The sequence below is a fragment of the Sander vitreus genome, chromosome 14, assembly GCF_031162955.1.
Source record: "Sander vitreus isolate 19-12246 chromosome 14, sanVit1, whole genome shotgun sequence".
In the NCBI taxonomy this organism is placed as follows: domain Eukaryota; kingdom Metazoa; phylum Chordata; class Actinopteri; order Perciformes; family Percidae; genus Sander; species Sander vitreus.
In genome coordinates this window covers 7,670,463-7,689,377 of record NC_135868.1, presented here as the reverse complement: position 1 = coordinate 7,689,377, position 18,915 = coordinate 7,670,463, and the positions used below count along the sequence as shown (strand labels likewise).

Genomic DNA, 18,915 nt, shown 5'->3' with positions numbered 1-18,915 from the left:
GTTTTTCACCTTGGGACAAATACAGTAGTGGCAATAGAATTATTTTTTTTTTCTCCTACATTGTTGTTGGAAGGTTGCAACAGGCTCCCATCTTCCTCAACAATTGCGGTTTTTGAGCAAAAACCTTCCAGAGCTTTAGATGAGTATAGTAGAAAAGTGACAAATAACACAAGGCGGAAATTTCACGAATGATGGAAATAATGGAAAAGACAAGTTCCTTATCTCCTTTCCTATCTTGAAATATTCAGGCATTTCTTTAAATCTGAAAACCACACAAAAGCCATTCACAACCCAAACTAGACAAAATCCTGTTTTTCTACAGCGGTTTTCTACAGAATCTGTTTTTTATGGCCAAGTGTAAACATACAAGGAATTTGACTCCAGCATTTAGTTTCTCTCACCTCACAGTAGTAGTTATGTGCTTTTTAATCAAGCTAGCTAGAATGAAATGTCTTAATAACTATTGGATAGATTGCCATGAAACTGAGTGCACGCACTTATGTTCCCCTGAGAATGAATTATAAAAACTTTGGTGATCTCTTAACTTTTCATCTAGTGCCAGCATCCAAGTTAAAATCGTATGACCCAAATGTGAATTTGTCAATTTCCCCCTTGGGGAACAAATACGTCTCCTGTTATGTTAAATACCTGTAAACATTCCCATCAGCCTCAGCTTTACTATTGGTGCTAATTAGTAAATGCATTACATCCGCTAAAATAACTCTTTTACCCTTGTCACTGTGAGCATGTTAGCATGCTGATTTAAGCATTAAGCTTAAAGCACTGCTGAGCGTAAGTACATACTCAAAGAGCTGCTAACATGGCTGTAGACTCTTGTTGACAACATAAAGTGTAATACGATAATAATTATTGTTTGTTGAAGTATATGCTGGGGATAGACTGTAAACACCATTTTAAATGCCAGCAATGTAGTTTATAAATCCGCTGTGACCTTTTGCTTAAGAGGCTAACGCTTACTGCAGCTGAATTGGACAGTCAAGAGAGTCTTTGATCAGAGAACAGTAGGAAAATATCCGTTTTAATAGGTTGACGATGAGTAAACGCCTCCTTTGATGCAGAGCATTGGTACCATCTGATAAATGTCAACATGTCCACGCCTTTCTCCACACAAAAGCAAAGTGACCTGTTGTACCCTGACAAGTACATTCCCAGGATGAGCATTTATAAAAATAGATGCCAGGTACAATGGTTCAGCTTCTTAATATTCAAGTCACGAGGGTAGGTGATGGAAATGGAGTGGGTGGGCCTGTTTCTTCTTTACTGGGCCTTTGTGGGGCTCTCTGAACCAGAAGCTTGTTAAAGTGCAAGGGTGGCGCTGGCTTGCTCACTGGGGGCAGTGCTGAATAAAATCATGCTCTTATGAAGGGAGATAGCATCAGGTTGCCAGCAGTGTACTTGAGGGGAATGCACGATGGAAGGAGGTGGCAGACACGACTGAAAATGTTAAATCTTACGACTCAGGTTTGAAGGATTGGAGCATCAACGTGTTTACTAGTGAAGGAGATAGGTGTTACTCACCACCTGAGTGGGTTTGAGTGATTCTCCATCAAAGTGTGTGAGGCTGGAGCTGTCTTCTGGGAACCCATCACAGTCCTCCAGCTCCTGAGAGTTACAAGGGGGCTTGTCCCCGTCAGGGTTTCCGTTCTGGATAAAAAAATGAGGAACAGGGAAAACAAGGCCGAGGCCACGGTTACACTCGTTTTGCATTTATTAACATGTAAAAGGCTTGATTTGTACTGAGGACCTCAAGTGGACCCAGATGATACTAATAAAGTGTAAGGGTGAGAGAGGATATGGCTAAAAAATGTGATGATGTGTACAAGATGTCAGACAGAGGAGGGCGAGGAGCAGCTGAAGAGGGAAAGGACAGAGATGAGAGGCCTCGGAGGAGGGAGGGCTGCTTAAAGCTAGAAGAGTGGACTAAAATAAGAAATCTCTGTGAGGTCATGAGGAACCCTCCTGAGAAAACAAGCGAAAGCGAAAGCTTGGCCTCATGAAAGTTGAATGTTTGAGTAATACACATACTGCTGATTGATTTAACACTGCAGGGATTCAGCCAGACATTTATCAATGGGGCAGGGCGCTATGACGGTATATAACGATAATAAAATTAACTAACATTTTTGACGTTTATTCCACAATATATTTCGCTTTACTATTTCCTGGGTGTTTCAAATCCCCAAAACAGTACAGTTTTATGGTAATACTGGGTTTACAGGATTGTGGTTTTAATAATTTGTATTTAAGTCACCGGATAAGATAAACACAGGCATTTCCATCTTGTTATTTATCAACCATTTTACAATTGAGTTTCTACAAAATACTGGATCACAAAATATATTGATATTGTGAAATAAAATAAAACATGTATCTTAGCCTTTGTAGATTTTATTCATAACAAAATTTGGTAACACTTTATATTATGGGTGCCAAATGTCAGAATAATTTCCTAATCATTTTTTAGGAATTTGCTGAAAAAAAGATTTATGAAAATGTGTACTAATTATAGGAAAAATGGACATTAATAAAGTCAGCTTGAGATGTAAAAATGTGTTTATCGAAAATCAGCAGAATGCCATAAAAATTTGTGAGCCAATTCTTGCTCCTCAGAGGATGAAGTTTTCTTTTTTCTTCCGCACTATGCTCAAGACAAAATGTCACCTTTGCACACAAAATCTCTCATGTTGTAATTGGTAGATTAGCATTTAATTCGTGGGCAGCTTTTACACTCGTAAATTTACACAAATGTTGGGTATTATCATTCAAGAGGAGGCAGCTTTGGCAGGATATATTTGTTTAAATGATGGCACCGATGAAAGACATTGTCCATAACACTTAGTATTTGAGTAATCAACATGAGCCTCAGCCTACCAAGTCTTCAGAGGTGAGGAATGTCAGTCTCTCGTGGATGAGGGCAGCTTGCTCGTCGCTCATCACGTTCTCCCCTCTCTTGTCACCCATCACCAGCTCCGACCACATCGGTCCCTCAGTGCGCTTCTGCAGGGTCACCTCCAAGCTGATATAGAAACAAATGGAAACTTATTCATTCTCATTCAAAGTGCTGATCATCAATGAGTCATATACATACAAATGATTAGGCTTGAGTGTGCAGACAAGCTGTGTCAGAAAGCTCACAAACTGATTTTCTATTTGTCACAAGCTGCCAAAAGGTTCCACTCTGGTTCCACACTTTCAGGAATTGTCTGACAGCGTGAGTTTTATGAACTACAGAGCAAATGGTGTACTTGAATGAGAATGATGCAAACAACTAGTAAACATCCAATCAGGAGCAGTCTGGTAGGCTAAAATGCAGTTTTGATGAGAAAGGTCAGAGAAGAGCTTGATGAGTTATTCAGGGTGACAGGACTGTGGCTGATCTGGTTTTGACAGAAATTATGTTCCTCAGTAGCAAGTGTTTGAAGTTGCAGCAGAATAAAACAAGAAAGTACCAAAAAAAATGTTAGCAACATTAAAGTAACTAAAATATTATCTGCCAACATCTTGTCTCCAATAATAACAGAAGTTCTTCAATTTTTTCTGTTGCCAAATTATGAAAAAAAAAAAAGAAAGAAAATGCAACCACCAATCATTGTTTCTACATGGCTAATTTAGATAGTAACATTAATTACTGACAATAAAGGCCTACAGAAACATTTCAGAACATATGCTACTCATAGGTTGCAGAGTCTGCGGAGTCTGTATATATTATGATGTCTTTCCACACATAAAACCTATACACTTGATCCTTTTTCTATGGCGGAAGCACCATGAATTCAATACAAAGACATGTGAGCCTATTCATTAACTCTCATTGTTTTAATAAATGATGGTAATGAAGATCCATCTTTATGAATTCAAGCCAAAATACAAATAAATTAGAACAAAAATCAGAATAACATTGTCAAGCAATTTTATCTGACATTTTCTTGTCAGTTCTCAAGGTTCCGAGTATATTTAGTCACAGTGCACCAATTGCAGTTTTCCATTAAGCAAAGAGAGCATAATGAATGGTATGCTGGTGCTTCATGTTTTGTGGTTCTGAATGTATCATGTACTCTCCAATGCATTATGGTCCACTGAATAGGGCTGAATGGTGAAAAGGTACAATGTACCGTTTTAAGTGCATCACAGTACGGCAGAATACCACATCTGCAAACTATTAAAAGCATGTTTGATGGTGACAAAAATAAGAACAGAAACAACATAATGCATGTTAACGGTATTATTTAGCCAAATACTGATTTTGAAATAATGTTACTGTAAAAATGGTGTACCCTTTCCTCTATGGCTTATACACTTTTTTCCCCCTATGCTTATGTTTTGTTTTTTTCTGCCTCTTCTTTTATCTCACTCTTTCGGTTTTTAATCTTCCCGTAAAGCAACTTCTGTTTTAAAAAGTGCTATAAAAAAATTAAGTTTATTTCTGCGTGTTATGTAAACCAATAATTAGCACAATCTCTCCTGGGCATAAAAGTCCAGATAAGACTGTGCCAATGCAGGCCTTGTGAATGCATTGGCAGTCTAATGTAGCTAAATATGTATTCAAATGAAAGCTTTCTGACGCATCAGTCTGAATTTGAAAGGAGGCACAGTAATACACATCTCACTCAAAAAGGGTCTAGGAGCATGACAGTGAGCATTGGAACTAGTTTAGTAATTCATACAAATCCGTTATTAAATGTAATTAGGTTTAGCTTTCAACATTTGCAGGTAATTAGTTACCATGCTAAAACACAGTTTTCAGAAGCATAATATATTAAATGTCTATGAGACATTAAAATATCAGGCGTTGCCTACTTGAATCTTATTTGTCATGATTCATTCTTTACTAGGGCAATTAGACAACAGCCAATAGTTTTTAGTTTTTTTTGCCATTATGGAATGCTAGTTAATTAGCTTCAGCTGATGTTTGTCATTTTGACCAACTATAGCCATGGTTAGCAACAGCTAAAATTGAGAAGTTTGCTACCTTAATGGTTTTCTACGTTACTCTTTGCTAATAATAAAAAAAAAAAACTTAAAAAAAGGGTGATAAAAGATTCCAAAAAAGAGATTTGTTAACGTCAGAATTGACGGAACTGGTAACCAGATGCAAAACAGAACTGGCTATCAGAAACCAATCCAAGTCTCTGTTTTTCATGACGTACAAAATTCAAGTTTAAAGTTGAGGTAGAGAGTACTTATAATGTATGACTTTACACCTCAGAATTGTAATTACTTTGGGTTTCAGTTCTACCAACAGAAAAGATATTTTCTTAGTCATAAAAATAGTCAACCTACTATTTAACATGACAAGTTGTGCACACGTTGCAGCCTCAATTGAAGAATGGGAACATGGGCTTTCAGGAGCAAATATCATTAATATGCTATTGTGCTGCTGGATGTTATGAAAGAGGAAACAATGACAAGACATGAACGAAACACAGGACCCAAGGACAGCTTCTTAATTCAGTTGCAGACAGAGGAAAGCAAGATGGTGCAAAGCTGTCTGTCTATAAAAAGTATAACCAATTGGTATGGAAAAACATGCCCAATACAAACAATTGGAGTGTTTTTTTTCTAGATATTTACATTGTATAAGGACATCCAGATGCAGACCGCACGCACATGCGCACTCACACACACCCACACACGATAGGGAATCTAACAAAAAGGCTATGTAACATTGTAACAGGCTTTTCACTGAATATAGCAAGGACCCGTATTGAAAAAACAGGAAGCATAGATGGAACCGATAGACACACAGATAAAAAGGTCTTACAAAGGAGGATATGACTCAACTCATATTGACTACTGGATTAATAGATCCAATGCCAATGCTTTATTGTTTTTCAACACTGAATCAGTTGGTGTATTTCAAAAAGTTGAGAAAGAGTTCACTGTTCCACAACTAGGACAACATGTTCATCTCCATCTTTCAACAGTCGTCGCACTGATCTCCAGTTTAGCAATATACTGCAAAAATTGGAGTACAAAACCTTTGGCGACTCTAAAAAAAAGAAAATGAGCCACCACTTCATCTGGCACTGTCCTCGACCGCTATTGGACATTGAAGAAGGGTTCCAACCATGACACTCAATAATCTCAGGGCATAACACTGAACACTGCCATGGAGGTGGGCAAAACGGTGCCCAAAAGGAACAGTCCTAACGGTCCATTATGCATTCGCTTCGAGCCCTGAATTTGACCCTGTCACTTTTGCTGCGACAGCGATGTTTTCACCTTGTGAGTCTGTCGCAGCTCTCATCGGAAGTCTCTACTTTCTCTCTACAGAAGGCATGTTGTAAGCTTTCAGAAGTTTCCTAGCATTTTCAAGTAGTTCTCCTCTCCTGCTAAACTCAACCTGGAGCCTGGTTACAGGAATTTGTCCCAGTCTCCCAATGGTGTTGATTGTATGTAATACGCTTCTCGAAACTAATAGCTCTTAACATTTTGGCTTGAGAGACCGTATGAGGACACTGTGACCAGAGTCACAGGGACAGACAAGGTTATTACAGATGGGTTCTGTTGCTCAGTGTCAAGTGAAATCCTAGCCACAATCCTTATGATTCAGTGTTGTAAAAAAATAAATGACATTATTAACCCCAAAAATAAGAGGAATACTTTTCACATTTACTTTCTGGGCAATAAAGAAAACTACCCAACTACTAGATGCATTGCATACTTGACACATTTTAGAGTCCCAAATTTCTTGACTGTATACTAGGCCATTTCGAAGAGTATTCTCTACTATCGCTAATATCACAATACGTGAAATAAGTGGCTGTACGACTACAGACATTTTTTTTGTGTTACAGGTTAGAAAACTACTTCCTTGAATGACTTTAGAGCATTCAATAAAGATTAGAAGCTGTAAATAAATAAATACAATACATTATGATGGTAAGTGAAACGTATCTGACTCCAGATCCAAGCTCAGAACGCGTCTCAGGTCTCTTAAATCTCTAGAAGAATGGTGCATGCAAACTGCACATAGTCAATATTTCATACATTTATACAGTTGTGAAACAATTCTCTGTTCTAAGATTCATGTGGTGCAGACTATCTGCAGTATGTGAGATCTATCTATTTTGATATGAGGTTGTGAAATAAAGTAAACAAAGGAGAATAAACAAGACCGGAGATGGAAACTGTTCCTTGGAGTTGATGGTTTGTGGCTCCCTGTTCAGCTCATTCAAAAGCAATACTGCTGTAATGTACCATGAGGTTTCCTTTGTGTGTCACTGTTGGTTTTGCTCCTTTAAATACTGACATCAAAGAGCAACTCAGAAACATCAACTTTGCACACCTTTTGTCATTTTTGATGATCCAAGCGCTGGCCTCTGGGTCTACAGATGCAAACAGCTGGCCCTCCAGTAAAGGAGGGAAACCCTGAACTCCAAGCCTGATGTTGTCTGCCGTCAGCCTGAACTGCACCTCCTCTTTGGTGACACCCTCAGGCATGCGCACACACACCATGATGTCCTCCGCTGTCTGCTGCCAGAAGTAAATGGGATCTGAGGTCAAACAGGAGAGAAATGTATGGTGCTAAAGTTAATGACAGTCCTGTGCCAGCTGGTACAGAGTCATACATAAAACATCTAATACAGTGCAAGAGTTGAAGGAAATTACTGGTGAATATTCAGCTACACTGCAGATGGAGGACTATTAAAATAAATTAATTATCATCCCGTAAGGGGGACTATGAGGACCGAGCTCACAGTGAAGCTATTAGGCCAATTCTCCGGCACAATTTCACATTTTGACCTGCAGTCTTGTGCAAAATGATCCTGGCAGACCTAAACTTTTTGCAGATTTTGTTGTGCTTCTTGACTTTAATTGCAATTATTCTTTCATTTGATTTAATTTCAGATTAAGGTTTATCACTGACAGTTTGAATTTGTTGAACCTCTAGTAAAATGAATGATATTAAATCACTATAGATATAAGTGACAATCTTAGGTCTCAATATTATAATTACGAGAGGATCTTTACAGAATGGGTAAAATTCACACTGCAATATGGAGCTGAGGGTACTGTCAAGAGAATATAAAATGCTTACGTGGTTTTCAAATCTAAAGAGGACGTTTATATCATTTAGAGGAAGGAATGAGGAGAAAATGAGCTCATGGTGGCAACATCAAATTTGCAAACATTTTTGCCCCTTTCATAAACAAATAGGTCATCTTCTGACATTAAAGCCCCTACAACTTTAACATCTTAAGTATGTATTTATAACATTAAATATTCATAACTAAATAAGCAACAATCAACTTTATTTTATTAAGAGTTTAATACTTAAAAACTCATCTGGACTGTGTAGGTTAAGTTTGATCAGATTTGCTAACAGTGGCCCGGCAACATAAGCAAACAACCCCTTAAAGCTGTGTTCAGACAGAAAGCAAAGTAAATTCTGCCTCACATCATTTACATGCATTTGACAGCTGGAACGTTTTTGATGTTAATGCCCCCCAAACAGCCAATATACAAGAGACTCGCCTTCCTGGAGAACAGAGTGGCGGATCTAGAGCAGTACACGAGAATGAATTATGTTATTGTAACGGGGCTCAAAATAAAACCTCGGTCGTACGCACGGGCAGCGACAGTGACCACTGACCATGATCGTGAGCCCGGCTAGTCGGTTTCTGACTCCATGGAGCAACAAGTGGCAGCCTTTCTACAGTCCAAGGGGATCGAATTGGACTGTAATGCCATTGAGGCTTGTCACCCTCTGCCCCGGAGAAATAATAGTGACAAGCAAACCATTATAATGAGGTTTGTTAACCGAAAACACAAAATTGCACTTCTGAAACAAGGAAGAAAGTTCGCAGGGAACAGATGTCTACATGAATTAACATCACACATCTCACCAAACGAAATGCTGATATCGCCTGGAAAGGACGATCCCTGCAGAAGCAGAAGAAAATACAATCTACATGGTCCACAAACTGCAAAATCTTCATGAAAACTAAACAGAACACCTGAGGAGTCGAAAGTGATGGTGATCAAAGACATCGTGGATTTTGACACGTTTCAATGAGGAGCAAAGTGGATTATGAGGTAACTGAAAACACAAGTAAACAAACTCACCTCAAACATGACACACTCTGAAAAAAAATAATCATTCATCTAGACCTACATCCGGAGATAGTACACCGTTACCTATAACCCAACTGCTTGCTGATTGTGATAAGCTGGAACTAAAAACATTTGAATACACTGAACATAATTCACAAGACATTGAGCACGATATCGACCCAGTAAATAACTTCTTTAACATCAATGACCACTGCAGCTATTACACCGATGTTCAGTACAACAAGACCATCAACACAGATCTGAAACTATCAAATTATTCATTATCAACAGTAGAAGTCTGAATAAAAATTTTCTCAATATTAAGCAATATTTACGTCAATTCACAAAACTGTTTAACATAATTGCATTATCGGAAACGTGGATTAATCCTGAAAAAGGTATGGACCATGAGAACAAGACTGGAGGAGGCATGGCTGTGTATGTGGACAAAAACCTCAATTTTAAGGTGGTACAGGAAATGACAACTGCAATAGGAAATTTATTAGAATGTTTAACAACTGAAATCTGCTTTATAGAGCATCAGGTTCCAATATTAAACTATTCAAGGGGTGGATGGAAGACATGTTCACAATGTCAAATCAAAAGGTCATGTTCATCTGTGGGAATTTTAATATAGATCTGCTTAATCCAAATAACCACAAACCAACGGAAGACTTTATAAACACAATGTTTATTTTCAAGCCTATATCCAAAAAATTACTAGACCCAGCAGGATTACATCTCACTGTGCCACGTTGATTGACAACATATTTACGAATATTACAGAAAATAATACAATAAGTGATATTACTGATCAATGACATCAGCGACCATCTACCTTGTCTTAACAGTTTTTGATAATGAATATAAGAAGGAAAAGCAGGAGCTTAAATTTGAGTACAGACGTGGCAATAAACACATTAAGAAATGAATTATTAAATCAAAAATTGGGAAAAGGTATATAATGAAGAACAAACATTGATAAAGCATATGACATATTCTTAGGGGTATTTCAAATTGTTGTATGATAAAAACTGTCCATTTAAACGAATCAATAGAAAACACAATATTCAGATAGACCATGGTTAACAAAAGGGATTACAAAATGCCTGTAAAAAAACAAATTCACTATATAAAAAATTCATAAAAAATGGAACCAAAGAAGTAGAAACAAAGTATAAGAAATATAAAAACAAGCTAACTAGTATTATGAGAAATTGTAGGAAAAGAATATTATAGCAAATTATTAGATATTAATGAAAAACAATATTAAAGGTTTATGGAATATATTAAATAGTATAATTGGTAATGGTTCTAAACAAGGTAATTAACACCATCACTTTATTAATAATATGATTATTAATAATATGGATGTAGTAGTAAATGGCTTCAATAATTATTTTGTAAATGTTGGCCCAAAACTGTCAGAAAAAAACCCTGATTCTCTTGACGAAAAGAATGTTGATTTCATTGAAAATAATCCTTACTCAATGTTTCTTTCAGCAGTGGAAGAGAGGGAAATTATAGAGATTGTTCATAAATGTGATGATATTGACATGAGAATAGTTAAAAAAGTAATTGAGGGAATTGCAAAACCACTAATGTATATCTGCAATTTATTCCCAAGTAAAATAAAAATTTGGTACAGAGCCTCTGAGCGGCATGCCGAACGAGCATCACAAGTTTCGTGTTGATAGCAATTACTACAGCTGAGATATTGCAATCGCAAATGTCCCATTTGCATGCATTGAGTTATTGGCCAAAACACATAATCGTTGCTTATAGCGCCCCCTAATGGCCGATCTTCACCACATTTGGTAGAGAGCATCGTAGTGGGATGCTGAACAATAATCCCAAGTTTATTGCTGTTAGCATTTCATCTAGCCGACATATGATAAAGTTCGTGTTTGGTAGCTAGCTAGGAAATTTTGTTTGGTCGTTAAATGCGCATACTTTAACGTTCTTTTAATAACTTTTGGTCAGGGCCATCTGGAGGTGCTACGTACCAGGTTTGGTGCAGATCAGTCGCACGGCCTAGGACAAGTTTGAAAAAAAAAATGGTTTTGCGCATTGCGCGATACTGCGAAAAAACTTCTTAGCAGAAATGGGCATGGCCTACATCATGTGAGTCAGCTTAATTCAAGGAACACGTGGATGTAAGGTTTTCTAATGTGCGATGTGTACTGTGGAAGTTAAAGGCAAAAAAACATAGCACTACCTAGTGGTCCACATGTGTAATTGTTGGTAGGTGAGGTCCATGACCCATTGTACATCTACCCTGTAAATTTAAAAGTTTTTCACATTAGTGGAAGTGGTGAATCTAGATGTGGGTTCCATAGGCCACGCCCACTTTGACCAATCAGTACCCAACTGTAGGGGTGGCCTCAGGAGTGGCCCTAGATAGTACCCATCAAATTTTGTAAAAATTGGATGAGCCGTTCATGACATAAACTTTTTGTACTTGTAGCACCCCCTAGTGGCCAATATTCGTAAAATGTGTGGCGGACCTCCAGAGGGTCATGGCAAACAAGAATCTAAACTTTCGCATCGATAGCATTTATTTTGGCTGAGATATAGCAAAGTTGGTGTTTTCATAGTTTGTTAATTATATAATTTGTTTGTGCGTAATATACACAATTTTTAACCTATAAAAATTCTTTTGATAACTTTTTGTCAGGTCGCTCTGCAGATGCTACCTGCCAAGTTTCATGCAGATCGGTTGCCACCTAGTGGTGGAAGTGGGTCAATTGTTGCGCCTGAGGTCCTTGTAGAGTAGTCCTTGCAGTCCTGAAAATGGCACCCCCCCCCAACATTTACGGTTTAGGCTGTAGCAGGACTTGTACGCGGAAGAAAAAAATAAAATCCTTAGGAAAAAAATAGGGTTCCACAGCCCCAGCCCCCTCGGGCTTGGACCTCTAATAATTTACTGAGTTATGGAAAAGGGGTATGATTAAATAAGCATATACTTCTTCCTACTCATTTTCAGACACGTCTAAGTTGGCCAATGTTACTTGTTTATTGAATGTTTTGCTTATTTGACTTATTAGCATATTTATTTGATACTTGTTTGGTTTATTTTTGATATGTCTGACATAAATTTCTTCATTCATTCATTCATTCAACATATGTTAGCTGTAAGCCCACTAGTAAAGGAAACAGCCACTGTGTCCACTCACCAGAGACCCTGGTTCTCTTATTTCCCCTCCAGTCTCTCTCCTTTCTTTCATTTATTAATCACATTTCCAATTACGTGACTGCCTCTAAAATTCTGTCTGAAAACACAGTAATTGTTGCCATTTTGATTAAAATATTTCTAACCCCTTATGCTGCACATACCTACTCATGTCCTTCAAACCAGTAAGAAGAGCACAGACAAAAACATAAATCTCTCCTGTGAAATAACCAAAACCCTATCACTCATAGTAAAAAACTAATTGAGAACATAGGTTTTCAGGGCCTTTAAAAGCTAAATATTTACAGTATATGCAAACCAGTAACACCACATTGCGGTCATTTGTTACATTTGCCAAGGATGGATCTGAGAGGTTTTAGTCCTTTTTAGCTGCTGTTAACAGATATCAGTTAATATAGTGCCATCATCCAAGGAACTCGTTAGCCGTTTTTGGTGTGGATCTAAGCCAGGTGCTGATTCATGATTTTGCTTAAAAGAATTTCTCAATATTGCTATGGTAAATAAGGATTTTTCTCATGAGCTGCATCTCTTACTATCAATCTGGCACATACATTGATAGTGGGAGATTAAGATCACAGAATTTCTTATGCATATTCTTTAATGTATTATGTGATGATAGTTGTTATTCTACATATCATGGTAATGTGCTGTATGTGCAAGTAACTTTAGACTGTAGGGAGAAAAGAAGACAGCTGGACATGTGTGTGAGACAGAGGCACCACTACTATTTCAAGTTCATCTGTTAACCTCTGACCTCAGCCTACAGTAAGATAGCTGAGATGGACGCCAATGGCTGTGTTTGCAACAGGCTGTGTCAGCAAGACTGTTTCTACCATGTTAGGACAAAGTTGTTATGTTCAAGTGATGTCATGCATATCTATTTGTTTTGTATTCTGTGTGTACCAACCATATATAAGACCTTTGTATCTTGCTACTCCGAGAGAGAGAGAATGGATGGCTACGTAACAGCACTCCCTCTCACAGTATACAGATTAAACTGCCCTTAAAAGAACATGAGTCTCATCTGTCGTCTGATCCTGCCTCTCATAATCACTACAATTTCTTTATTTCTTACGTCACATGGTTGTCTATCACTACTACAGTATGTGTGTGTGTTGCAATCAAGATCCAAATTTTAAACTTTATTTTCCATTATTCAAATACAAATGTTGAGTGTTGCGCAGTACTGGAGAAGGTATGCTCCAAGTGCTTCCTAGTTGTGAAATGAATAGCTAAAGCAATAACTACAGTGTAATTAGTTATACAGTTATGAGCGTTTTAAAACACAGCACTGAATGAGTTCAGGCATTGGCACTCAACTACTTCCTTTATAGACCCTTTTCAAAAACATGACGGCTGCATTTCCGCTTCTCTTTAACAGAGACAAATCTGTTCTCACTATTGCCCACATTTTTAAGAAGCCAATTTTCTGCCTCTGACTTAGCACCTCCACTGGCGTGTTAGCATTCCATGATCCAGGATTAAATCATTTTAACTGTGTGGTAATGATTCAACAAAATAAGTTGTCAGAGAGAGAGAGTTACCTTCTATATATTGTACTGGCAGTGTGATAACAGTTGTATACCCAGAATGAAGTGGAAGTCTTGTTGGAAAATATATAAGCAGCCGGCCTTGTGTCCTCCTTTAATAGTCCACAGATAAAATAAAATAAAAGATAAAATTACTTTTGCTGCCAGGTACATAATCATAAACGTAGCAAACAACTCTGATCGGAAACAATTTTGCAGCCTTGTGCTTAAATCACATTTTTCATAAACGAGTCAGAGGTTGTTCACTGATAAATATTTCTAAAATAAAGTCCCCTTGAATCCTTTCACCAACAAAGTCCTTTTCATCCGTTGCTGATCAGAAGGGAGATTCATACATTATTTTCTTTCAGGCTACAGTTTTGTACTTTTCTCTGAGTTCTTGCTCAGGTTTAAGGTTTCCTCTTTTCTGTTATGTAGCTGTGAGGCGCACATAATAAGAGCAAAATACAGTGACCTTATCACAGAATTAATTCAGAAATACTGCATAGTATTCTCTACTAGGTCAGATAATACTAATCCCCCAGGTCCTTATATGTTGTCTAATTTTTAGATTCACATCCCTAAACTGCCAGAAAGGATGTACCAGAGAGGCCGATAATGTTAATATCCCTCATATTTATCTGAGTTAGTAGACATTGTGTATTCAAATTAAATGGTAAATAGTAAATGTAGACAACCAATATAGACAGGTGGAGTTAATTAAAGGTGACTGTAGCCAGCATGCCAAATACATCCAAACAGATGGAACCACAATAATAACTTCATAAGAAATGGGAAAGGAAATCTCATTCTCATCTCAGAAGGAATCTGTCCCTATTACCACTTCTCCGTGGCATCGCCACTGTCTCAGTGCCCATGTACTGTAGTTTAGTTCACTCAAGCTGTGGTTCTGACTTTTAAAGTGCCCAGCACCCATGATTTATCATCATGATTAAGAATAGAAAACTTGTGTTCAAAGATCTCTTGGTAAACCACAAATTTAATTTGAATCACATCACATGTGATGTAACCCTGATGTCCACGTCAGTATGGCAAAGTGAAGAAAATTAGACACTTATCATAGACACAGCATGCTGAACCTGCAATGTCATAAGTATGTTCTTACAGTATATTCTGAAAGAGATAAAATACAGTCTGCTGTAAATAAAACAAAATGATGATTTGAGAGAACAGATTGCTTCGATCCAGGCCGGCGTTATAACTTTGATTAAAAAACAAACGGAACTATGGAGGATATTTAGATACGAAAGAAAGTAAATATCACTGATTCATACACAGACAACTCTGTGCCAGTTTCTCATAAACCAAACTCCTATAGAGAAAGCTCTGTGCCAGAACTGTGCTCATCTTCCACACTCACTCTGATTACTGGCAAAGCCTAATCACTGAAATTGCTCCAATTATGATGCTCCAAACCAACAGACCTGCTATATCTGGCAGGGATGTGAGGAACTGAGACATGTTCATTATCACCTTTTGTTGTCGACTGAATCAACAAAGAAACCAATGAGAAGGGGAGAGGGGAGCTGCCAAATTATTTATTTAATTTCCAAATATTCTCTTCGCCTTTCTAATGTTCATCATTTAAACATTCTGTTGGCTAAAGTGCTGTACAGACAAAATGCCAAACCAACACAGAACTAATCTACTTACATAAATGATCCATAGTCACTCTTTAGTATTCTTGGCATTTATACCGTATATATTTATAAGTGAAGTGTTTTTGTTTTCCTGGGATGATTATATTTCAGAAACTTTTCCAACCATTGATTTGGACGCATTCTCCATCTATACAGTATATATATATATGTATATATATATATATATATATAGTATATATATATATATATATATATATATATATATACATATATATATATATATATATACACACACGATATATCAGCAGGTCTTCTCCATCAGTGCATCATTAAGTCACCATCTCTGCTCCACCATTTGCATCTCCTCTCACATCATTCTTTGAAGGCGCCTCCTCTCTTGACATCTAATCCACTTCTCCCATTTGGAAAGGAGAAAGGCAGAGCGCTGATAAAAGGATTGGCTAAAAAAGCTGCCATTATTCTGCTTCTGCACCATCAACAGACGCACTTTGCCCTGTCTCGGTTACCTGAGATCTTTTTTTATCTCTTTTGAAAATGAGGGTGGCTGTTTGTCTGCTCGTTTAGAGGTTGTGAGCATAAAAAAAGTGTTAAAACAGGAAAAGATATTTAAACAACACAAAAAATAAACTGTTGGATATGAACATTTGGTTCAGTCCAGACACAGGATCATTCTGGTGGTGTGAAAACCACCACAATGATATGGTTATAGAGGTAGTGTATATGGAACACAAAAGTAAAGCCAAGTCAAGAATCTAACTTGAATCTTAAACTACTCATACATAGTTTTGGGCACTTTCTTATTTCTGTTTTTTGCAGTTTGAGGAGAAGATTGACACCATTCTCATGTCTGTAGGTTAAATATGAAGCTACAGTCAAGAGGCAGTGAGCTTAGCTTAGCATAAAGACTGGAAACAGAGGGGAAACAGCTAGCTTGGCTCTGTCAAACGGTAACAACGCAGGTAATATACATCAAACGAACAAGATACAATGTGATAGTGAGTTTTAGAGCCGTTGGTAGGCTAATTTCTTTAACTTTGGACAGACTATAGACACCTTTGGCCAGACAAGCGGTTTCCCAATGTTTCAAGTCTTTATGCTAAGCTAAAATAAGCTAAGCTTCCCCTGACTTTACCTTCATATTTATTGTACAGACATGAGTGGTATCAATTTTCTTATCCAAGCCTCCCCAAGACAGCAAATCAGTGCATTTCCCAAAACGTCAATCTCTTCTTTAACGGATTAGAAATAAAACAAAAATGACAGTCATTTAACAAGTATACAAAACAAATACTGTTTTGTTCCAGTCTCAAAAATGTGAGAATGTGATATTCACACTGTTGGGTTTTTGACTGTTGGTCAATGAGCAATTTGAAGACATCCCTTTAGGCTTAAGTAACAGGCATTTATCAATACTCATGACATTTTTAGACAAAAAACAGTTAATTGAATAATCAATTATATAACAAATGTTAATTAATAATATTCATAAATTGCAAACCTAAGCATTAATCCCAAATTCTCACTCTTTTACTGACTGAACTAAACAGACACTTTAATGCACCACTGCTGTTGAGGGAATACACACAATGTCAGTATGAGCAGTAATAAATGGCCTGGAAATGCCAGATCTGACAGAGACCCCTGTCTGATTAGGAATATTTTGCTGCCTGCTCAAGCGTTTCTATGGCTACAACCCAACTCGTCAGTTTGGGCCTCCTAAATGTAATGGGCAGAAGAAGCCAACGTTGCTTGACTGAAAACAACCAGAAACAGTCTCATCACAAAAATGCAAAGAAATAAGTGGTGTGATGATATATCTTTCTCGGAGCGCAGATGACGTTTTCATTTCACTTTGTTTCAACAGTTTTAGAGACGGTTTCAGGCTATGATCTTTTGGATATATATATATATATATATATATATATATGCACATGCTTGTACACAAGGCTTGACACATAATGGGTTAATTATGCGTCAAGCCACCCTGTCGGTGTATTTTTATAATGTAGTAGCCCACATTTACTGAATTAGGATTTTCTAACCATCCACTTGAGTCCCTGGAATTGCATTTTTATGCAACACATCCACATGGATATGTCTTCCTCTTTAACATTACATTTCAGCATTAGTTTTATGCCGTGTTGTCTTTGTTAACAACCCTCAAATCAGTGTTTCTATAATAACAATGGCCCAAATGAAAACGTGTAATGGGAACGCGGTCGCTTGCAGTCACAATCACAGAGAATTGTTACCAAACCCTGCAGCTCTAGGTAAACTTTTGGCCTGTTTTAGTTCATTGCTATGGTTTTATTGCCTGCAATTTCTGCTCTCATTAACCCTGTTTCCAGCTGCAGTAGGTAACTATTTTTAGCAAGAAAAGTGTCAGATAAACCTAATGTACACTACCTACCCTGCACCAAACACTATACAGACAAAGTTAGCAACTAGCTGGTAAAGGAAGTGAAGCATTAAGCAGCAAAATATAAAGATCTCTTTTAGGGCTGTCAATCGATTAAAACATTTAATCTAATTAATTACATACGCTGTGATTAATTAATCAAAATTAATCACATACATAATTAACGGTGCCTGAACCCATACTTTTTAAGAAAGTAAAAAAAGAAAAGAAAAAACAACGGTACTAAACAACAGTTGGTGGCATTAAAGAACGGCTTGTTTATTGCTAAGGCCATATGGTCAAAATGAAATGATTTAATAATAATGTATAACAATAACTAATTTCAGTAGTAAATTGCGGTTGAACCATCAGATGGGAAAAGGACACTTACAATAACTTCAAATGCACCACGAGGCTGTAGTTTACCAGTTTCATTGAACCGTTGTTTTTCCGACGGCAGCTACAGATTGTTACATCCCGGTGTTGAATCCTCTACAGTAAAACACAGTCAAACTTTACACCGTTTAGCGTTAGCTGTCAGCATTGTAACCGTGTTTAATCCAGCTACTAGCTAGCGGTAGGCTAACGTTAGCTGCTGTTGAGTATAGTGTTAACTAGCGTCATGTGCAGCGGGGTTTGTGTTTCAGAGCATCAGAGAGAAGCGCAGACATATCAGTAGCACCAGATTTCGGTAGCCAGGGTTGGCAGGAAGAAGATTTTTACAAGTAAATGTTCCAATTAATAATCCAGGCAGAACATTCTCGTCTCCCTCCTTCATTTTACAGTCCAATGGTGGCTAGAATGGCTCCGGGTCAAACGTCAATATGGAATGGATTAATCTGCGTTATTTTTTTTTTAACGCGTTATTTGTTCTCAGATTAATTAATCGAAATTAACGCGTTATTTTGACAGCCCTAATATCTTTCCAAGGAGTTGGTGGTGATGTAGTGCTAAAAGGAGAGGGAATAATGGATTTGAATTTGTCAGAAGGCAAAAAACATGAGCGATAATGTTGCCCAGTGTCTACTGACTGTGTAAAGAGTAATCACAGTACCCATAACAACTCTACAAAAG

The 18,915-nt window shown here is 37.4% G+C and overlaps 1 protein-coding gene across 1 annotated transcript in view; it reads right to left on the bottom strand.

Annotated features, from left to right (window-relative positions):
• The window catches only part of nudcd1 (NudC domain containing 1), a 42,585-nt gene that overhangs the window by 10,745 nt on the left and 12,925 nt on the right, over positions 1-18,915 (bottom strand). Inside the window, exons 6-8 of the mRNA XM_078267686.1 lie at positions 7,310-7,517; positions 2,893-3,037; positions 1,540-1,665 (exon numbers count right to left, since the gene is read on the bottom strand). Coding sequence (XP_078123812.1) covers positions 1,540-1,665; positions 2,893-3,037; positions 7,310-7,517 — 479 coding nt within the window. The remainder of the gene's footprint in view (positions 1-1,539; positions 1,666-2,892; positions 3,038-7,309; positions 7,518-18,915) is intronic.